The sequence below is a fragment of the Topomyia yanbarensis genome, chromosome 3, assembly GCF_030247195.1.
Source record: "Topomyia yanbarensis strain Yona2022 chromosome 3, ASM3024719v1, whole genome shotgun sequence".
Lineage (NCBI taxonomy): Eukaryota > Metazoa > Arthropoda > Insecta > Diptera > Culicidae > Topomyia > Topomyia yanbarensis.
The window spans coordinates 252,348,670-252,373,150 of NC_080672.1; the positions used below are offsets into that span (position 1 = coordinate 252,348,670).

A 24,481-nucleotide genomic window follows, 5' to 3' on the forward strand; every position below is an offset into this window, starting at 1 on the left:
AACAACATTTGGAAAGAATTGAGGTAAAACGGGTTAAAATCCTCTATAGAATTTTTGGACTTTTTTACATAAGAAACACTATGGTAGTCTGCATTCAGTTTTCTTCCAAGTTATATAGCCAATAATAGGGGAAAGTGGTCGGTTGCCGGCTTTTGACAGAAAGCAGACATGGACAATCGGATAAATATTATTTGTGTGTTATATTACAACGATCTTTTTGTGCTGATTGCTGACGCAAACAGACTCGAATGTTCTGTTCTACAACCAATATATTTTTTGACAACAACAAGGCGATTTCCGGTTTAGCGTTTTACATTTACATGAAGAAAGCCCACCTGGTCATCTTTTCACCGCTAGACAGCACTGTATATAGCAGATTGTCACGACCAGAAAATTTGGTGGGGTAGTGGGGTTACCCTGTAGTACCCCTCCCCTTTTGGCTACGTGCCAGCGTGGAGTGCTATCTGGTTTGTGTGAAGCTCTGGTATAAAAATGACTGCCTGCAACTCACTCAATTGCAGTGAATGCGACCCGTCAGTGCATTAGCAGTGCGTAATATTCGCACTAGTTTTTCACATACACATACTGTGGTTTTGATGAAGAATGATGTTCATAATGCCTTTGATGGTAGTTGAAATGAATAAATTATGTTTTCCCTTTGAATCTAGATGATTTTCATTCATATTTTTCCATTTTTAGTAAATTTTCTTGGGGTGTCGACAACCGCCCACATTTTTCAAAATGGTAAAAAATTATCATTTTACTGAATTGGTAATATTTTTTTTTCATGTTGACAGAACAAATTAAATTCTTTCATAAGTTATTAGATAAGGCCTCTAGCTTTTTATTGGTATGCTTATTCCGATATATATTGTTCAATTGGAGTAATGTTGTGAGCCAAAAACAAAAGTGTGTCGACAACCGAACACATTCCCCTAAAAATAAACACTAACAAAAAGGGGGGCAATTCGGGCAAAACAAGCATGATAGCGCACTTTGCGGTCATTTTAAATACATGCAATCGATTCCCCAGACATGATCCTAAGGTGCTAAAACCACCTCTATAACCTCTATACACTGAAGTCTTTTTTTATGCGGTTTTTTTTATGCGACTTTTTTTATGCGGATTTTCAAAGTTATGCGGTTTTTTTTATGCGGATTTTCAAAGTCATGCGGTTTTTTTTTATGCGGATTTTCAAAGTTATGCGGTTTTTTTTATGCGGATTTTCAAAGTTATGCGGTTTTTTTAATGCGGATTTTCAAAGTTATGCGGTTTTTTATGCGAATTTTCAAAGTTATGCGATTCTTTTTATGCAGCTTCCTTTTAATTTCTAGGGCATCACCTGAAGCGACTTTTATCGAAAGATAGATCCTCGTGAATGCACATGCTTAAACAAAAGACACAAAATGTTTATATTTTTATTTTAGGTTATAAATTACTAGTCTTTGGGTTAAGGATATGAGAAGTATTCTTGATGCAGTGAAAATAAAAACAGAAAATGACTGAATACCTTTTTACCTTTCTCATAATAAAACTTATGCAATCGGTCGGAATTTACACTTTTTAACCGAGGCCCGCAGAGCCGAATCTCTTATACCATTCGACTCAGTTCGGCGAGATCGGAAAAAAAGTCTCTGAGCGTGTATCTTTTTTTTACTTGGTGATAAAGCTTTTACGCCGACCCGGCACACGTTCAGTAGTTAGACCATACTACCGATTTCGTCCATCATGTGCCACAGTGAGGGACTCTGAACAGAGAAGATAACTCTCTATTCCTCTAAACTCCACCAAGAAGTCCGACATTTGCCTGATCCCCCGGATTCCATTTGAAATGACTACTTTGGGGGGAGGCGTGTTAATGCACTTCACTTGATTCCAGGTCTAGCTGGTCGTGCTAGATTTCGCTTGTCTCGTAACCGCCATATCAGTCCTGCACGGCATGATATTCTACATGCCTTCCTCTCTACGTTGACCAGTTGGATGCCGTGGTCGATCTGGCGATTCCGGTTGGAGGGTGGTTTCCGGTTCACTGGTGCCCCAACGACCAGGGTCTGTCGCGTTCGGTGCTACTCGGCGTAGCTCCCGACGGTGGAGCTAGCCTACCTCGGCGGAGAGTTCTCCGACGAAAGAATGTCTCCTGCAACCGTTGACGGACACGTTATTCTTCCTTAGATGCAGTCCGGCAGAATGCCGAGGTTAGTCCAGCGATTCCCGGTGGAGGATTGCGTCCGGTTCACTGGCGCCCCGATGATTCAAGCCGGCGATTCGCTGCGGACTACTCGGAATAGTCCCCGACGGTGGATCTTTCCTACTCCGACGAAAAGTTCCCCGGCAGTGGAAGATCTTCCGAAACCGATACGAACTGCGATTCGGGGTGGAGTGACTTCCAGTTGTCAGGCGCCACGACGAGCATCTGCCGGCGCTACTTCCCGATCTATTCGAATTAGTCCCCGGCGGGGGCCTAGTCTACTCCGACGGAGAAATTTCCCGACGTTGAAATTTCTCTCGAAATCGTTATCTCAATGCTGGTCGGTTAGGTGCCGAGGACAGTCTTGCGATTCCAAGAAGTCACGGTTCCGACAGCATAAGTCATTAAGTGACTTTACGCTTGTCTGGACATGCCGCTGACTCAGGTGATTCGCATTTAATGCCAAAAGATCCTGACTCCTGCGTTGCAGAAGAAAAAGAGCTAAGTAGCCGGAAAACTCTAAGCTTGCTCATATGACCCTACTCCACGCTTTTTTCTAAACTTTCTTACTTCAAATCCTTGCTTTTCCTTGAGTACTATGGCTCTTAATATTGAAAAATATTTCATACCTTATGTGTTTTTTTTATGCGGATTTTCAAAGTTATGCGGTTTTATTTTATGCGGATTTTCAAAGTTACGCGGTTTTTTTTTATGCGGATTTTCAAAGTTATGCGGTTTTTTTTTATGAGGATTTTCAAAGTTATGCGGTTTTTTTATGCGGATTTTTTTTATGCGGTACGTATCCCCCGCATAAAAAAAAACTTCAGTGTACTGCCCATATAAGCATAAGAGTCCCATATTGAAAAACAGCAAGGCGAGAAAAACTCTGTTCAAGATTTATACATATATTCATTGAGCCTTATGGATGGGACAACCATGTTTAGTTTTTTTTTTCGATATTTTCTAAACAAATCTGGTGATTTTATTTGTGCATTGTGATTCATAACTCATTTTCGACAAAAATTCACATGGGACTCTTATGCTTTTATGGACAATATAATCAAAAAAATAAATCGACTCACTCGCAACATCTAAATTGGTCGAAATCAATGGACTTACAAAATCGAGTCTTCAGTTGATTACAATAGAATTGAATTGTAATATAATGTAATGTAATATTTCGTTGAATTTGCGTGAAGTTTTTTGAACATGCTGAATAGTGTTGCCGGACGTTTTAACAATGTCAGAGTATTATAGAATGTATTATATGCATTAATACGGTGTTCTCCATTGGCGTTGCTTCTAGAACATGTATGAAACATGCACATACTCTTTTCCTTGCGAGGAGAGAAGCTTAAAAAATTATGTTGTTTCCATATTCTGTTCATACCAACCCAAGAATAAATTTTACAAGTGGTCTGCGATTTAAGTCACCAGCGTTCGATGCCGATACCAGCGATACACAATTACAAACAAATCAAATTATTATCGAGAAAGAAAAACACGTGCGCGATTCATCAAACGTCATCTGATATACAGAGGATCTACGCACAGCCACAAACAAACAAATGACTTGCGCAGTTGAAAGAAGATACCTATTCGTGAATTGGTTGTGTCAAGTGCGACCAGTGCAAGCGGGAAAATGGGCTATTTGAACCACAGAAAAACAAATCAATCAATCTCTAGCGCACTCGTAGAGTTTCCGTTTTTACGTGGTGAATGTAAAAGAAGAAACAGAATCAATAAATTCAACTTTGAATGAGTGTAGCACCGACTGTCAAAAAAGAAAATGCAATTTTTCCGACAAAGCTCAGCGTTTTTGCTTCTTTTGCCGAAATTTAAACAGCTGAGATCTACGCAAACATTTTTTGAAAAAGCAAGCGTTACATTACTAAAATAGGTATCAGTTTCTAAATTGGCTGACTAGACGACTGAGCGGAAATTACCGAGCAGAATTGAGTGTGTAGGTATGCAATAAACAGAATATCATCATAATCGCCATGCGTTCGCGCCCGGTGTTTAGTGTCAATAGAAGTATAACACTAACCCTGTATTTGTGATGTAGCCTTAGAATCGATTGCAAAGTTAGGAGAAGGAGTACTATGTATTCTTTATGTTTCAAAGGAAAAAAGAGTAACTCAGTTTTGCAGGTGATATTTACTAAAGGTGACCCGTTTAACCAATCGTCAATCAGATGATGCTTGAAGACACAATTGGGAAAAACCGGAACCAATCGACTATTTTACTGCTCGAGAATAAACAAGAAAATACACTTGTGTTTTTATGTAGTAAATAGTAAACAAAAAATGCACTTGTGTATTTTTTGTTCATTTGATCGACCACGTCGTACGCCTCGTGTATGAGGAATGAAAACACAATCCAGAAGTGAAGCTTGTTGACACGCCTTTTCGCGAGATCTAGCTAATTCATGATTAAAATTGATAAGAATGAAGCAACCGCAGCACTAAACACATCTCACTTCCTCGACTATTACGATTACGCTTGATCGATGATAGTGAAATTACGTTATTATTATGATAGAACATTATTACATGACACATTCCACGCACTTGTATCGCTATCCCCAAGAAAATAAATCTGCTAATATAAGTAAAAGTTGTTCTGAAATATGTTGGTATAGGTTTAAGGCTTCCAAATCATAGATATATAGAAGTTTTTGAAAGAATTTTATGACGGTCGTCAATGAAAACCAGCAATACATTTATGACTCGTTTTTAATAATTGAATTGATTTTTCCGTACCACACCGACAGGTTTGCAATAAAATTTATATGGAATAATCTTAAATTCTGCTTTATTGTTCACATATTGTACAAAGATTTCATCTTTGGACGCAGATTTTTTGAGTGAATGGATCGTCGTATAAAAGGAGAGCCAAAATAGACCATTTTTGCGTTATGCTTTAACGCAAAAATCATAATTTTTCAATTTTTCACGAAAACAAAGCACGCTATCTATGAAATCTTTTCAGAAGCTATTAGTACGCATCAATACCTTTCTAAAAATGTGCTATTTGTATATAACAAGCTTTGAAATCGTTCTTTCACAGGGGTGCACTGAAGTGTTGTCCCCTAACGCTTTCCGTTACAGTACGATAAATCCTTCTGCAGCGTTACTTTGAGAGCCTACAGAACAGTATATAGACATAAAAGATATAACTAACCTATTTCAGCAATACCGCAGCCATGCAGTGTTATGGGTGGCTCAGGGACAGGAAGAGGGGGGGGGGGGGGGTTGCCTACCTTATAATATCGAAAAATAGTCAAGTTTTTTATTACATCTATCAGTAAATAAACTATCTAAGGATAAATCAACCATTTCAGAACAGAGTTCGAAATGATTTCAAAGATATAGAATGGAACGCATTAGAATTCCAAATAAGTATGACAGCGCGCGGAAGAATTTGGTCATAGGGAATAACACACACTAGTTCTCCTTAAACATTCTTTCAAATTGACCACTTGGAACTAACCACGGTTTGTCTTTTCGGGAAAGATTTTCTTCAACATGAACCAAACATCGTAGTTTAAAACAGCTTTTTAATGTTTTTATAATACGTTAAATTCAAAATGTTATCCTGAGGATACGCTTTTCTTACAATTTCGCGAAATTCCCCAGTTTTCTATCATTTAGATAATTCAATGGCAAGGCAGCCATCTGGCCCATAAGACCGTAATTGTGAGAAATTTTGTGCTCTAATATATCTAAAATTTTCAAAAAGCTGGATCTTACCCTTCTTTTCCGAAAATTGCGTAAAACGGCTACATTTTGATTAATTTCCGCAATCATCACTAATAAGTGTCGTCTTGCAGATCTATGAGTAGAAAAAATTGTACAAACGCCAGAGGTTGAACTGGAAGAGCGATATTCTCTTTCGAAATGTTTAATTCAACCGTATTACTGGTATTTCGCGACAACATTTTATACAAAATGTACATATATTAACAGCTCGACTGAGTATAATCATTTGACAGTCTTACCTTTGTTGAGTTGCTTCAGAGTCACATTCGCGTATTTGTAACGCAACAAGAAAATAAATATTGAACCACCCTATGACGTTTTTTATCTGCCCTAATCAACAGTCAATTTTATTTTCAAAATTTTATAATGTCAAAAAACAAAGTGAGTGCACCAAAATTACTTGAAAAAAAAAATTATTTGGTCAACAAAATAAAAAAAAATTGAGTCGCTCTAACAAACAGTAAATTTTATTTCATATATTTCCCGATGTCAATAATATATTAAACTTACCAAAACTACTTGAAACCACCGTTTTCGATCCATCAGAAAGTTGTGGTCTACAATCTCTTCTATAGCGGGCCACACTGTTGTATGCGGTGTGTCCTGTTCTCAATACATATTAATTTTATATCTAAATATCATTTGTCAAATACACATGAAGGTGAAACTAGAAACACATCTGGTTTGGCATTTCAAATCTTTATTTTGAGTTATTTACAGGTTTAGAGGTAATATACATCGCTTTGTTTGAGCTTTGAGGTTGCTCTGTTGTCCCCTAACGCGACATTTTCACCTCTCAGAATGAAAGGACAACCTGAAAAACGTCAAACCCATAACATAAACGTTGTGTTAGGACTTTTAAAGCATTTAATTGTTTTCTGAGCGCACATCGTAGGATTTATCAAACGACGAGCTGGGACATTATACAAGGACGCCAGGCTAACCCCTTCTTCCCTCCAACCCCTGCCTAACCCTGCATCAGGCACCAACTAAAGTGAAAATACATTTTTCAATACATTAACCTTGCAAGATTGTCACCAAACTGCTACTCAAGGAAGATAGAATATTCCACTACCGATTGCAATTGAGTATTTGACAAAATAATAACTATAGCACTTGATTTGTGCAAAAGTTTCTCCATCGATTCATATTATTACTTTCGTCTCACATCTACTACACTTTTTCAAACACACTTTTTTCACATTTCGCGTCAAAACGCACCAACGAAACTTTAATCGATTGTTCACGAAACTCGAATATAATATTCCGCAATGTAAACAATCGCGACGGGAACTAGTATTGGTAAAACCACCCAACTTGTGGTGCCAAAACTGATTTAAAGAAATTGTTTAAAAGTTCCTCTAGATATTATTATTTTGACTCATGGTGCATCAGTCAACCAATTCTAAGAAAACAAAATTACTTTATTTATTTATTTATTTATACTGGTCTTCGATTTTCTCGTACAGACAGTTCCTTAATTAATAATAATTCTATGTTTAAAGGTAGTCTTAGTAATGTTAAAATCATACTTGTCAGCTACATCATTAAAATTACGACAGCATACATTGAACGGATTGTTTTGTGAAAAAAGAGTACGATACATCGGTAACCGAAAGAAATCAGTTCGTCTGGTGGGTCTAGGTGGTACGTTGAATCGGAGCTGGCTCAGCAACTCCGGGCTATCTATATTGTTTTCCAGAAGATCGAACACGAAGAGCCGTTGCAGCATTATCCTCCGACTTGCAAGAGTTGGCAAACGTAGAAGATTGCATCGATGATCATAGGGCGGTAGACGAATAGGATCAGTCCAAGGTAGTAACCGCAGAGCGTAACGAACAAAGTGACGCTGAATTCGTTCGATGCGATTAATTTGAACAGCATGATAGGGTGCCCACACAAGCACGCCGTACTCCAGGATGCTACGCACGAGTGCACAAAATAGCGTTTTTAGGCAATAAATATCGCTGAATTGCTGCGTGTTTCGTTTAATGAACCCCAGTACGGCATAGGCCTTGGCTGTAGTCATTGCAATGTGCTGCGCGAAATTTAGTTTGTTATCGATGAGAATGCCTAGGTCCTTTATCGTATTAACTCGGTTGATACTGCTTTCTGCCATTCTATAATCAAATGTCAGGACGTGCCTGTTTCGACAGAACGATATCACATTGCACTTTTGCACATTTACTTCCATCCCGTTATGAATACACCAATTTAGCAGCATATCAATATCAGCTTGAATAGCACAGCAATCGACTGCCGACGCAATTACACGGAAAAATTTCAGATCATCAGCAAACATATACTTAGGAGACTGTATAGCGGAGCACAAATCGTTTACGAATAAAATAAACAGTAGCGGGCCCAAATGACTACCCTGAGGCACACCCGACTCTATCACAAACGGAGATGATCTCGTTTCATCTATGCGCACAAAAGCACTACGCTCGGTGAGGTATGACATTATCCACCGTGTCAACCACTCAGGAAGTCCCATGCGCTCAAATTTGGCCACGATTAACAAATGAGGCACCCTATCGAACGCTTTTGCAAAATCAACGTAAGGGGCCGTTCATAAACCACGTAGACTCATAAGGGGGACGGGGGGGTCTGGCAAAAGTCTACGTTTGTCTACGAGGGGGGAGGAGGGGTCTTTGAAAAAGTCTACGTAGACTTTTATTTTTTGTTATTCTCGTATTACTAATTATAAATGGGATTTAAAGAGAGTTGTATTCAGTATTTATGCAGACACTTCAAAGCTAGTACACTATTGAGGTAACTACTCGTTAAGCGACCACTCAACCCAGAACCCACGATTTTTTTTTTGGACAACCTCACACAGTGTTGTTTCTTGCGTATATTTCGATATAGTTTTGATCTAGGAATAATACAAAATGACAGTTCTAAAGACGATCGCCCAAAATTCCTCTCGACGGAAGATTTTGACTGTGAAATCATCTGAGACACCACTAGTTAGCAGACATGCATGGACCATTAAATGCATGAACCGTAAAAACGTAAAAAATGGTCAAAGTTAAGCATTGTAACAACAAAACACCTGATTTTTAACAATAAGTGGATTTATTTTATTTTTTATTTATTGATTTCGGTGGTTAAAGCAGTAGTGTAGTTAAACTTCTACAACAAAGTGTTTACTCGAGTTAATCAGTTTCTCTTGCAATCATTTACACTGATTTCAAAATCTTTAAACACCCGTTAACTTTTACGTCTATATATTGAAATTTGTTCACGAGAAGTGAAATTTGTGTGCATGCTTGGTTTATTATTTTAGTCTAGATGATAGTACACATCGACAGTATTATTTCGTAAATGTTTCTTATAATTTAACAATTTTGAATGCACCAGTAAGGTTCAAAAAGTGTTTAGCAATTCTGCATTGTTCGCACACTTCGGCCAAAATTTAAGCTAGTTATAGCAATATATCTTTTTACATATATTTGAGTGACTAACCTTGAAAAGAACTATTCCGAACGTTAAACGAAAGAAGTACACAAACGTTGGAAAGCACCTTGAATTGGTACTAATTGATTTGATCAATCATAGACAAAAAACCAATGTGAAACACCTTTTTTTATTCAAATCTTTTATTTGATAAGGCACGTTGCGTTAGCTTAAAGGTGCCAATTTTGTTTTGTTTTACATTTTAAATTGCTTAAAACTAGGGGATTACTTATTGATTTTTTTTTTAATGAACCTAATGCGATTTTATAGCTATCTTATATATCTACACAAGGGGATAATATTATTTTCGTAAGATTAGGGGGGTCATTTAGTTTTTGTGGCAATATGGTTTGACATTTTTATCAGTGAGATTATTGGAGCAGTGAAACACCTTTCTTTGATATTTAAAAAGCTTGAAATAAATCTGAACGCTTATTTTTAATTGAACATTATAATGTGCTTCTTGCTAATTACACATTTCCCGCGAATAAAAAAAAATTAAAAGTCTACGTAGACTTTTGGTGGAGGGGGGAGGGGGTTTGGTAAATGTCTACTAAGGTCTACTAGGGGGGAGGGGGGGTTAAAAATTCTCAAATTTCGGTCTACGTGGTTTATGAACGGTCCCTAAACGGCATCAACCTGCTGACGTTTTCCAAGCGCGCTACTAAGTGACGAAACGTACGCCATAAGATTAGTACTCGTCGAACGTTTTTTCACAAATCCATGCTGCCACTCGGAAATGATGTGGTGAACCTTCGGGTACAGCAAATCATGAACGAGGCTTTCAAAAATTTTCGGTAAGCAGCTCAAAATTGAAATGGCTCGATAATTTTCAACATCGTGGATGCTACCTGCCTTGTGGATCGGTGTAATAGATGCTGTCTTCCAGACACTCGGGAAAATTCCTTCGGACAATGACCTGTTGAAAATTATACTCGCAGGAACAGCCAACGTTACAGCACAGCTCTTGAAGAAGATAGGTGGTAAGCCATCCGGACCAGCACCCTTAGAACCATCAATAGACTGCAACTTCAGCTCCACATCACGCGGCGAGAAATTGAATAGCGACATATTCAAATCGAACAACGGCAGACTATTCAAATATGCTTCAGACAAAGGTGGTCGGTTATTACTTTGCACACTTTGAAAAAAGGATGAGAATAGATTTGCCGATTCAATCGGGGACTCGGCTGTAATTGCGTTGTAACTAACACGTTGTGGGATTCCGGACGACTGCTTACGGCTTCTTACAAATGACCAAAATGAATTTGGGTCCTGCTTCAGGTTCTCCTCCGTGCGATGAATATAGCAACGAAAGCAATGCGCAAGCAAAGAGTTATATTCGCTCTCAATGGCATGCAGCTCAGCTTTGTGCCGATCATCTCTCCAGCGAAAGTATCGTTTCCTAACCTTGCGAAGACGGTTCCGTAGATTCTGTAGCTCGTTATTCCACCAAGGCTGCTTTTTACCACGCGGACGACGAGGTCGCTTCACAGGAACAACATCACGAAATATTGCATACATTTTGTCATACATATTTGTCACAGCTTCATTAACACTGCAACCAACAAGAAATTCCTCCCAATGAACTTCGGCGAACAATGTGTTGAGCCTCTCGAAATCACAGCGGGTAAAATCAAAGCCAAGGGAATCAACAACAATACCAGGAGCGTTTTGCTTAATAACGTCAAGCTCGAATAGCAAGATAAAAGGCCGGTGATGTTGGTCGATCTTTAGCAATGGTAACGGTGGCTCACACAATTCAACACAATCAGTGTCACTAATGAACGCTAAGTCAAGAAGTCTCGCGTTTACGTTTTCGAGATCGTTTATCTGAGACATTCCGTTTGCCAAAACCGACTCAACCAAGGATATTTCTTGTTCAGATGAAGCATTTACCGGTATCATACAGTTCAAATTTTCATCCGACATCCAACGTAATTGAGGGAGATTATAATCCCCAACAGTCAAAACCACACCACGATCACCCGCAAGATCAATTAATTTTTTCACACATATTGCATGTTGCTCGTACAACAGGGGCTCACTGTTGGGCGGCAGATATATACAGCACACTATCATATCAAAGTTTGGTGATGAGATGCGAACGATAATTTGCTCCAATTGATCACAGTCAGCAATACAAATAGCAGAGCTCTGAAGACCGTTTTTTACTGCTATCAGGACCCCCCCCCTCCTCGTCTGTGCTGGCTGGTTTGGGGGTTTCTATCACAACGGTAAATAGTATAGTTCAGAGCTAGCTCAGAGTTTGAAACGTCATTATTCAGCCAAGTTTCAGTAAAGGCAATAACGTCATAATCGCACTGAGAAATATTTAATAGTAATAAATTTGTCTTCGTCCGGATTCCACGAGTGTTCTGATAATAAAGCGAGATTGGACGGTAACTTTTTTCACGATTCGGACCACGTCTGTTGGAGTTGGTAGCAGAAAACTGATGTGCAGACGGAGGTGTGCGGATGCAGGTTAAATCCGCTGGTAATTCTTGAGCATCAGTAGAACTTTCTGTGTGACAGTAGGAACGTGCGAAGAGTGGCTTATTGTGATTTAGTGTCTGCTGGTGTTGGCAAGAAGCGAAAAATATTACGTATGTTCGACGAGGGCTGGAAATCAAATGGTCGGAAAACAATTCCCTTCTGCCATGTTGATTTGGATAGGGATAAATCTTTCAGCTGCAAATCAATACCAGCTTTGAACGATACGAATGAAAGTTCATCAAGTGTTCTGCCTTTAGGTACGAGTTTAACAACGTTCACAGCTGTGTCTGTTTTCAAATTGTTCCTGATCAGCTTTTCGATTTGATGCACTGTTGCCTGAGGATCGAAACCAGATAAGTACAGCCAAAACTGTTTATCCTTTTTAGCTGCCACCAATGGTATAGCGTCGTCCGGTTCAATATCTTTAGTACCTTCAAAAATGTTATCGCGGTGCGGTGGTTCATCCGGGATTAATAGCCGTGGTCTCTTGCGTGAATTTGGGTTTAGTTGTGTTCTACGTGGTGTGGTGGGAAAGGGCGTTCGCTGAAGTATTGTATTGATTTTCGTGGTGTTGAGTGCAACTTCATTCTTCAGTTCGTCCAGCACCTTGTTTTGCTCTTCAACCATTGACTGCATTGCGTTGTTCGTCGATACAATAACTTGACGAAAACAAGCATTTGCCATCATTTTTGTACAAGCTTTGCACATCCAAAACAATTGTGAACATCCAGATACAGCGTCACGAATTTCCGCTGACTGGTGAGCACATTTGAGGTGGAAAGAGGATTTACAAAAGCCATTGCAAACTATTTCATCTGCCTCGTCAATACTGCGAGTACAAGCACAACAAAAAGGCTCCATTGCTTTTTTCCGTACGATCTCAACACAGAGCGAATGCGGTGCAGTTTTTGGCGATTTGTCGATGTAATTTAACAAACAACGTTGTACTCCAAGCCACACCGATGCAGCGATGAAAAATACGTTGAATATGAAGTAATCCACAACGAATAAATCCGAAAAAACGATAAAAACACAATATTAGCACAGAGAAATAAAAACAACCAACCGAATTGACTAACCTTGTTGCCAGAAAAAATTTTCGACTTAGTTATGAAACAAATGTTTGTACTGAAATAATAACGCATGTTTCGAGAATATTAATCTCGAGTAAAACTTGCACTCCAAGACATCCGCAACACTGTAAGAGTAGCTGGAGCTGCAAAAAGTAAACATTCAGTTCAAGTATTGCAATCAAACGAAATGCCTCACGGAAATCGTGGCATTCGGTGTCTGGAGGCAAGATGTCATTCACTGGATTCTTGCTCCCATATCTTTAGAAGCAAAAAAATTAGAGGTCGTTCGCTAATTAATTTATTTCATCGCCCAAGCATTTTGTTTTTTAATACATGTATTGTCGCATTAAATTAATGAACTAGTTAATAACAAAACATGTGCCGAAACAAGCGGTGGAAATCATACCGAACCTTTGCGCGGTTCAAAGCAAAAGTTTGCATGTTTAACACTAATTTTTTTTTATTTGAAGGACCTTATTAAATTTTTGTAATTTTTTGGTTAAAATATTTTCGTTCAGTTGGGAGATATTACCGCGCAAAGTTGGCGTTCCGGATTGCGAAATAACGGCTGGATTAATTTTCATGAAATTGATGTCAAATTAGAGGATATTTCTTCAAGCACTTCAAAGTGAACCAAACAAGTTTTTTGTGCTATTTTCTGGCTAAAAAACAATAAAAAGATTTTTTTTTGTTTTCAGTCAAAAATGGTAAAAAAGGATATTAAAATTTTTTTGGGTTTACATTGAAGAGCTGTAAAATTCCGTTAACTTGATTTCATGATATTGATATCATCAATATCAATCGATTAAACCGTTCTCTTGCAATCCGGGATGCCAACCGAAAAAACATGTCGACTTTGCGCGTTAATCCCTCTCAACTGAACGAATAAATTTAACGAAAAAATGTTACATAAGCCTTCTTATTTGAACCACGTTCAAGGATTCAGTATGATTTTGTCCGTTTATATTATTCTAGTATGTTTAGTCAAGATATTCATAATTCAAATAATTGAAATTAACATATTTTATTGAAAGATGAAAAATGCTTAAATAATTCAACACAAATCGATGCACTTATCAATTTCAACGACTAGTTTGCTTTATAACTAGTAAATTAGTTTTAAGATCCGTTTACCTTTCCGCTACATTGAACAAGTAGGTTTAACGAGTGTTGCAGCAAAAATGAACCAAACTAATTCTTTCAGTATTACTGTGATGAGAAGCCGTGTAGAGCACCTAATACATAAATATAAATTACCAGGATTGTCAGTTTATTTCAGACATTCGTAAATTTGCACCCAGAAATAAGCTCATATTGCCAAAAAAAATCGCAACGTGCAAAAACAAACCATTCATTGATTGACATTGGCCATGAAATAGATTGACCGATGACAAAAATGCAACCAGAAGTTGATGCGCTTCACTCATTACCCAATGTCATCCGTCAATTTAGCTTGAAATTTCTATTGCTCTCCTATCGCATATATGTCGCATTCACAATTGTTCATATGATGTGTAATAGGAACATCCCTGTGTTTGCTTTACAAATTGCAAATGATCACTCAAGGTCGACAACAAAGTGCGATTTCAGTTTAACCGCCGACAAGAATATTGAACCGTAGCCAACAGTCCACGTTCAATGGACGTTGTACCAACCTAAAACCTTCGAGTCACGCTTGTTTTGGATTAAATAAGGTATTACCGAAAGGGTCATTGTGGCTATAAAAACACCGTATCAGCAAGAATATTCGAAAGACGAGAATTGAATCGACCATTCAAACCGTTAACGCAATGGACGTGAATGAAGCTTGTTTCTATTATTAGGATCAACTTTTTTTTTGTTCTCAAAAAACGTCTGTCGTGTACTTTTCGATATGAGACGAATATGTGCTACTTGAGAGAATGGGACTAACGAGAGGCTTGGCGTTTTGCGTGTATTAAAACAGACAAGAGTATCTCCCTCGTGACAACTTGTAATTTCATTTACGTTCTTTGTTTTCCAAAGCAGTTGAAAATAAATGCCTCATAAACATGGTTAAAAGAAGGTTTAAAAATAAGATTTGTTTCGATTTTTTGAGTTACCTAATCATAGTAGGAGCAGAAATGGCTTCACGCAAATAAACAAAGAAGCATGCGTACAAAAATATATTTACTCACAGTAGGGAAGATCAGAGTCGGGGCAAAAAGTGTTTCCTTGAATAAATTATGAAAATGTTTTTATATTGCATTCCAATGCGGGACTAGCACTTTGGTTTTAACATTTTTTTGTTTTGTTTATACCATAGTGTAATTTCCGCACTAGAAACATTTTTAATCCTATTGCAGTTATGAGAATCTAACCCATGTAAGTTGCGTACAAGTCAACAAAACTTTGTATTTATTTGTTAGAGTAGGGGAAACCGAGGAGCTATTGATTCATTTGTGTTATTTATATCGTGCCCACAAATCCTCCAATACACGCCAACGATATTAAATGTGTGGTGGAGTATTTATAGTAACCACACAACAAAAAATGAGCTAACGTAAGTTTCTGTTATATTTTTCGAATGAGTGAGGTTGGATTATGGCAATATCATAATTTAGTAGTCTTATAATTCACATTTATGTGTAAATTGCATGCATTTCTTTTAACCGTTGCAATTGTAAACTGCCGATCAAGCTTTACTTCTCAATTTAGGAGAATTGAAACACCTTGCTTCAACTCTTCTCGATGATGAACTTCTGATCTTATGGCAATGTCATAATCAAACAAACGTTCATGGACTAATAATAATAATAATCAATAATCTTGTTTCCTGAAATAACAACCGTGATCAACCTTCTCAGTTTATCAGTTCTAGATCATTGATAATCAAGGAATTTAATTATGTTCCAATTTTTTCTCCTATCAACTTCTGAAGTATAAATTTTTGATCTGCAGATGAACATTTTTGAATACAATTTTTAGAGCTGAAAACAGCGATTTTTTAGGAAAATCGTTCCCGAATGCAGGAAAAAAATATTATTTATTCAAGTAATAGTTAAGGTACGAGGAATACTCCTATACTAACGGATTTTTTTAAGTTTTGGGATTTTAGTTGATTTATTCGTGATGTAATCGTGATCACTGCAAACCTTTTAAATAAAAAAGGGTTTCGGGGAAATAGCCATAGCTCCGCCAATTATCAATATATTTTTATAAATCTGTACTTGTTTATTTCACTGAAAAATGTACTACCGAAATACTATAAATATGATGTAATGAAATCATTGCTTTATACCTTTACGTAAATTCAAACTTTCTTGACATTTTTCTCACAAAATGGTATGTAACCCCTTAATGAACTATTAATGTGAATGAATAAAAATCGTACAATTGTGATGTTTGGTGCTTTAGAAAAAGTTTTGATAATTTTTAAAATACTTGGTTACTTGTCCCTGCTTCAACTTACCTCACCAGGAGGAGTTCAAACAAAGAAAACACTGTTACAAAAATTAATATATTGATGCTTTATTATTGATTTGTAACATTTATTCTGACGTAATTTGATAAAACAATAAATTTAAAATAAAACAATCATCGAATGATAGTTTTTGTTGATTTATCTAATAAAAACAAAACACTGTTTCAACTCTCCTTGGTCTTCCCTATATACAGTGAAGACCCGATTTTATCTACCCCCGTTTTATCAGCTTTTGACCCGATTTTGTAAACCTCATATAGTTGATAGTTTGTTGGGTTCTAGCAGACGAACCAAGTTGAATTCAAGTAAATCCTTTCTTGAGGATATTTTTCTTATCCTAGCGATCCGAAATATGCAAAAAATATCATTTTTTAAATTTTGCGCTATCAGACCCCTTTAAGGGAAATTTACGCTAAATAATCAGGAAAGGTTATGAGGTTATTATCTAGGGACTAAAGAAGAATATATTAAGAGCTTCGGTTTCTTAAAAAGAAAGAAAAATATATGTCCCGATTTTGTCAATGTCCCCGTTTTATTAGCCTAAAATTCACACATTTTAAACTTTCTTTCCGAGTGTTTGGAGAAATGTTGGTACCTATATCACATCGAAATCATGGTTCTGCTGGTGTTTTATAAAAACGAGTTATCTCTCGTTTAGTTTATACTAAAATAAGATACTATAGCTTCTACGCATTGAAGATCATTATGTTTTGGAATGATATCGCAAAATGGTAAGCTCAGGTTATCATTTACGATTAATACTGCCAATAAACATAATAATCCTTTGTATCACGAATTCAAACGACACATAAAAAAGGCAAAGAAAGTTTTAAGTTCATATAGGGTCATCCATACAATATGTCACGCTTATGGTTGAGGAGGGAAGAAACAAACTTGTGACATTTAGCGATATAGTGTAAATACATTTTGTGACATATTAGGAGAGGAAGTAAGGCAATGCGTGACGTAACATGTTGTACTGAAGAAAACATGAATTTAAACGCCAACTTTTAGCAATTGTTGCGGGCCGCAATGTTTGATCCCAAGAATTAAAAACTAAACAGACAAAAACAAACACCCAAGCAGAAGAGATTATTACTACCAGAGTTCCGAGATATTGACATCCTCGGGTAAGCTTGGAAGAGAAACGAATTTTAATACATGCCCTACTGCGTTCGAGGTCATGTTGCTGGTTCGGTGCTTCTGCACTCGCTCAGTGCAGCGCGGTCATTCGTTTTTTCGGATCAAATACAGGTGCAAACTGAACTGAATCTAAGGGCTTTTTGGCCACACTTTTTAATTGCACTATTCACAGCGTATTTCGCACACTACTTATGTATATCATCAGTGTCATATTTCAGACTATAGAAAAAGTTGCGGGACCCTCTTTTATTTATACCTGATACTTTACGGGTAGCTTCATGATCGGAGTTCAATTTTTAGGAGTAGGTAGTAATTCGAAAGGTTTCTAATATCCGTTACCCTGATCGTAGTTTATAAGTGATTTTGGATGTTACTTATAAATTTCTAAGCTTTCGGCTTCGTCCAGTATCTATGGGTTGGAAATTTGTCATTAAATTTTAATATCGTTTGTGGTTAGTTCATGTTTATCAGAAAAGGCGTGTTCCGCCATTTTATAATTTAAAGTTGTGAGGTAGATTGTTTATAGATCTCCTGGATGCTTTGGTTATTAAGCAGTATGTTCTTTCAAACAAATTTCCAAAGTCCTCTCAGTTAGTTCAATATGTATATACTTCATCGCCATGGGCACACGACATTAGGTATATCCCCACTTTTCACAAAAATTTTTATTGGATCTTATGTGGATCCAGATATACATTTTAGTTGGGTGCTTCGGCTATTAAAACAAGATCCATCCCATTTTTTTAAATTTTGTTTCAAGACTTTCAGTCTCGAGAAAATGTCAAACACGGTTTATATACTTTACATCCGACGTTTCGGCGACATATATTGCGCCTTTTTCAGGGAATTAAGTCTGTTACCGCGTTATCCTCAAGCATACAAATCTTAATTCCTTGAAAAAGGCGCAATGTATGTCTCCGAAGCGTTGGATATAATGTATATAAACCATTTTCTACAGACTGAAAGCCGATATATAACCTCAAACTCTACCAACAGTCGAAATTCTTCCAAAATTGGTTTGTAGATTATGTGCAGTTTTTGACATAATCCACAGTTATTCTTTTGAAAGGTTTGGTTATCGGGGTTAATGTTGTGAAGGATAGTTTATGAAGTGACTTTAATTTTTCATCAAATATTGATTAAACAGTTCTCGATGGGTCGTTGAACCTACCAATTACAAATATGAATTCTGTCTTTTTTATCTTAGTTTCTTTACTAAGTGGTCAATTTTTCTATGAATCATAAAATGGCAAAGCTACCATTTTATGTTGGTAAGTGGATGTAACTTAAACAGAACTCGGAGAACTATAGTTAATCACCAAGTTAATCAAAGATTGATAACACACATCACATAAAAAGCACTAAAAGCGAGGAACTTTAGCCATGAGGTTCTATTCTTACAGTCACGTCACTCATTGACTAAAAGGAATTTTTTTTCTAGTCACTAGATTACGTGACTGTGAGAATAGGGCCCAAGAAATACCATGTGAATCATTAAATTTGTTCAGTTAGTATGGGCAGAATGTTAATTGCTTCAAAACGCATCTTATTTATACGACTTTTAGGAACTATCGCAAAGCAGCCAAATATTCTGCGTGTAAAATTTTACGAAAATAGGTGAAAACGACGAGCGAATATTGTGATGGTAGGTGGTATGATACAGAGATTGCCTGATCAAGAAAGGAAGTATCGAACACAGTTACATCACTTGTGACGTTTCCTTTCTGTATGTCTTCCGCAAGCAACTCACCCTCACTACCGTTGGGCTTTTCCGCAGCTGCGGCCAAGCAACGGGGACACGACGCGGTCTTATCGACACTGTGCTCCGGGATACCATCTTTGAATGCTGGTTGGTGCTCATTGATTTTTCGACGCTTAGCTAGTATGTATTATATAACAATTGCATCATTTAAATTTTTCATGCTTAGGTATACAAAAATGTTCAAATAAATTACGACTGTATCGAAACAGTGTTTCAGTGTGAACGTTACGATATTTATTATGTAGTTACGTTTGTACTACGAACAGCAAAACAATGTGATTTGATTATATGAAGCATGCGGAAGCAATCAGACAAAATGAGAAGTGCTGTTCTATCGATATCTACATATGAATCAGGCTTCGAAAATAACTCACCCCTACAAAACCAACAATTACAACATGTCTATAATTTTGGACGTTGCTGGTCAAATGCAGGCCACAAAAATGACAACCATAGGAAGTTCAAGAGAATCAAGTCATTGATTCTAATTATACGAAGTCGTTTGTTGTTGTGATTTATAATCAGCGAATAATGGTTTGTCCAGAATTTCCTCTCAAAGTGAATTTTGACAGTATGCTTATTGGCCCTTCTCAAAAAACACGCGCGATTTATTCTTACCGAAGCTATTTTCTGAGATAAATCTACATAAACTACACAATTACACTCAGTGAACCTGCTCCAGTAAGTTCATTCGTGTGATGTCCTGACTCATGTCAAACCATTACACGATGGATGCATATCTCCGGCGTAGTGGTGTCTGCGCTTGTGGCAGCGGCTATCACAATATCGAAAACATTGTCTGGGCTTGCACCGAGTACAGTTCCCCTATGCCTGGGCAATGGATATCCTCCGGGCTCGAAGAAGACAACCCAACCTCCCGGTTTGAAATGTTACGGGAAGCTGCGATCTTCCCTATATGTCCCTCATCTATCTCTTCCTGAGATCAATCAAGATAAGAATTTAACATCTCTTTTTCCTTTTCTCGTTCTCAGAAATCCTCTGTACAGCTTTTGTGGAGTCGACCCGCACCAGAGCGCTACTACCTGATTGTCTTCATTCTCATCACTGTGCTAGGCCAGATTGGAGCCGAGGCGACCTGGCTGTTGTTCCGATGCTGAAATAACCCCCTCCCTGAAAAGGTTTGCTTCAAGTAAGTAGGTCTTTGGCATAAGAGGGAATTTGAATCTGTTTTTCTTTCTAGCCTTCAATTACAATACAATATATTTCTTGTATTGATATCCGATTAGCCACAGTGGGACTGCAAGCTACTTTCGACAATCAAAATACCTCATACGTATTAATGATTTGGTATCTTCGGTAAAATATTTCGCGTAAAGTGAGGCTATATTTTGACAACCTTAAGTTTCATTTAAATAAGTGCAAGTTTTATCTTCTAAAATATTCAATTAGAAAGTCATTCGAAAGGGTTACACATATTAATTAGTCAAATGTGTCAAACCAAACTAAGGTTATGGAGTATATACAGCGTCGAATTGTATATCGAAAATGCACAGACAAACAACTTTGTAGAAGAAAGTTTATTACTAGGGAGCCTCTATCCAAAGATGGAAATCATCTAGATAAGCTTTCGTTTATCTAGATCGAAACCAAATTTTGTCAAATAAAGGTTCATTTCTACCCAAAATACACACATACACCCTGAGCGCTAGAAGTATTGATCGTCGAAAGCAGTATGCAGCAAGACTCCCCCCTAGTCTTAATAATTGTTCCCCCGTGTACATTGAACGCAAATACATACTCGAAATTGGGTGGCTCAGTGGATATCCAGAACAAGCAGTCCAATTAATACTTGGTAAAAAGTCTATATTGGTTCACAAATAATATTTCACAACTTCAACCCCAAAAACTGAGGTTTACAAAGATACCGATATATTTTAATAGCAATACATTCTCTTAGAACAAAATTTAAAGTTTGGTATGGATCTTGTTTTCAGTTGTAGAAACTACTAAGTAAAAACTATATTAGAATTAACAAAAAATCCTTTAGAAACGCTGAGAAAATCTGTAGTATAGAATATATCATAGCGATAAATTTTACATTGGACAAACTAAGAGAGCACCACAAACTACTTTTAAGGAGCCAAACAAGAAAAAATTCATCCATTTTTGAGCTTTCGATCGAAGCAGACAGTTTTCTTATGCTGTGCATAGTTTATAATCACTTGTGAAGGTCAGCCTTTGTTTGAGTTTTTGTTCGCCGGTGTCTAGGATAATGCAGTGTATCAAAGAAGACTAGACGGACACACCGCTGTTGTAGCTAAGTATTTTTTTCTTTATCATTTCCCCTTATCACTACTTTTTAGATCCCTTTCCCTAAATATAAGTTCCATTCCTCGTTTGCACAACATGCTAACCTCGTGCCTAAATGACTGAGAGTGAAGATAGCTTTAAGGTTGGGCAGAGAATGGGCAATAATCGAAACCCACAGAATCTGTGGCACAGATACTCCCATGGATATTTCCAAAATTATTCCCTCTGCGGATTCTTTCTATACTGCTCGCATAAAAGATATCAAGCCAGTAAGAATAGGCCCTGTGTGATCTGTTGTCGGCCCAACTTGGATTCGTTGAATATTTTTGAGATATCACGGAAGCTCACTACCCGGTGGTGACTCAGATAACACGTGTTCGAGCTAATAAGATACGTGTTATAGAGTGACCTCGACCAGGCAAACAAGATTGCATGCTGTGAGAGTTTTTCGAAGCAATTCACGGTATATACACCTGCAAAAGCAGCGGAGATCTAAAGTATGAAAAGCTGGTGGAGCACGAGGTTGATTGCTTTAAGGACCCCTCAATTTAACATGTAAAAATTCTAGAATGCAAACAATTGTATTCCGGAAAAGTTACACCTTATTCTCTATCAGAGACTACACCTTATTCTCTATCAGATTCGCTTCCGATGACTTTCGCCAGGTCTTCTTTTCCTAACTATGTCCTCTTGGATAAAGTTCGCCTACCTGTTCGCCTGTTACACCACCAGCAAGCGCGTTGGATTTATCACGCTAGATTGCACGTGGGAGGTAATCCTTGACCCCCACAGTAGCGACCATTTGCTTATCGCGATTTCAGTGGCTAACGGTTCAAGACCATCTGAAAGAATCAATGTTTCGTAAGACCTCACCCTGAACATTGATTGGAAGAGTTACGCGATATCCGACAAAATCCGACCAAACAACTATATTGTCGATGATGGAGTACAGGTGTTTCTGTTTCCGTTCCATTGCAAACATACACTTCATAACACTGGAGATAATCCAGTATTGTTGCTTGTGCATTGCCTCGGGTTACATGCACTCGTATCATACTCGAAGTCTCGAAGTGGTGGCAAGCGTTCTCCCACTGAAAAATCGATTTTAGGAACTCTCATATCGATTGCTCATCCGATGCAACATCTTGAATTCGTTGGTGATTGAAAACTTAGTCTTGATTCTCAAACACGATTTATGTTCTTCTACTACAACTAATTCATATAATCCCGACCTTGTCCCTTTTTGGGATACTACTGATTCAACTGTAGTCTTCGACAAATCCGGAAAAGATTCGTGGAATCATGCAAAATATGCTAAACAAAACGTCGTCTTTCGATGTGCTGATTAGTGAAATTAGCCGTAATAATCGAAAGAAGCAGTAAACAAGGCTCTACGACCTAATGATTTTTTTTTATTTCGTTGGATATCTTATCAAAACTTTGACCTCGAGGTATTTTTTAATATCTTGAATGACCAAACCGTCGAGGTCAAAGAAATAAAATTTGCATAACTTCTCAGTGAGGTATTGTAGAAGGCGTTTGTAGCCTTCCATTCCATCTGCTAATACTCGTAATTACTCGACCAATCTGATGAAATATTTATGTTCGGAAGAAAAGTTCTAAACTCAATTTGAATGGTGGAGATCATTATTGTTAACTTTCGGAGTTTCTTCGCAGCGACGCTACGCAGAGCGCGTATAATTTTACTTATAAAGTCAGCGTCACATCAAATGTTTTACTACACGCATTTGAATTTTCAAGAAATTACTTCTCGTTTTCTTTTATTTTAAATGAGTACGGCCTCTCTGACAGAACCTAGATATTCGAAAAATCCCGTAATTCCCTGTGCTTTACTATTATTTAAATAGCTTATAAATGTGGATATGAAAAATCTTGAAATTTCATGTCCGGATTATGGAGGTAATAATACATGTTTTATTTATTTACTATATAATTGCGGCTGTGGATTTCAAGCTTTAATGGGATGGCCAAGTATTTTCCATGTTTGCTTCGAAACCCTTTGTAGACTCAGAAACATTTAATTAATGAATATCCTAATCCAAAATGTAAAAACAATTTGGCACCGCCAACTTAACGCATTTGTGCCTATCAAATAAACGAAATGAATAAAAAAAATGAAAATCCTTCACTATTTAAATTGTGTAATTTTAAGAAAAATCCACACAATCGTAATGCCCAACAGAAGGTATTAATTAAATTAACAATGTTGGAACAATCTTCGAGATCATAGCAAGATTAAATTAAATTAAACGACTACCATCCTATCGTGTTTGCAAAGCTTATTTCTATACCGTTTATTCAAAACGTAATAACTAACAAATGTAAACAAACTGAGTTTATTATGCCAAATAAAAGCTAAGCATTGACTCTTTGTCGTCCACAAATAATGGAGAAAAATGATAACTCTTTATATGTTAATTTAATCTTAATTCAAAATGTCACATATAGTATACAAAAGCTTTGCTAATATTTTGTAGATGTGATGTTTTGCGTTGTGATGTTTCTCCAAGTCGACTGTAGTTAGTATGTTTTGCCAATGCCAAACCTCATATCTACACTCTCGGTTGCAATACAGCACATGAAATATATCACAACTACAAGCACGTCTCTCAAAACGTCACAGTAAAATGTACCAACTACAAACGGTGTTGCCAAGAACACATATGTAAAAGAGCATAATAGCAAAAGTGATCGGCAAAATGCAATAAAATAATAGTTATCAATTATCTCCCTATTATTTTCGCGAAAAACATGTAATGTGCTTATACGATCCTGCAATGAGTAAATGCAGAGGTGAATTCATAGAATTAAAAGCCTTCTGTGTGCTTTAATTGTTAAACAAATTTAAAAGTTGCAAGGAA

The 24,481-nt window shown here is 37.2% G+C and overlaps 1 protein-coding gene across 3 annotated transcripts in view; it reads right to left on the reverse strand.

The window, feature by feature from the left end:
* Positions 1-24,481, reverse strand: part of LOC131690143 (TRPL translocation defect protein 14) — a 42,473-nt gene that overhangs the window by 9,863 nt on the left and 8,129 nt on the right. Inside the window, exon 6 of one of the 3 annotated variants that reach the window (XM_058975692.1) lies at positions 19,317-19,445. The exons of the other annotated variants lie outside the window; for them this stretch is intronic. Coding sequence (XP_058831675.1) covers positions 19,317-19,445 — 129 coding nt within the window. The remainder of the gene's footprint in view (positions 1-19,316; positions 19,446-24,481) is intronic. 3 annotated transcript variants of the gene reach the window in all.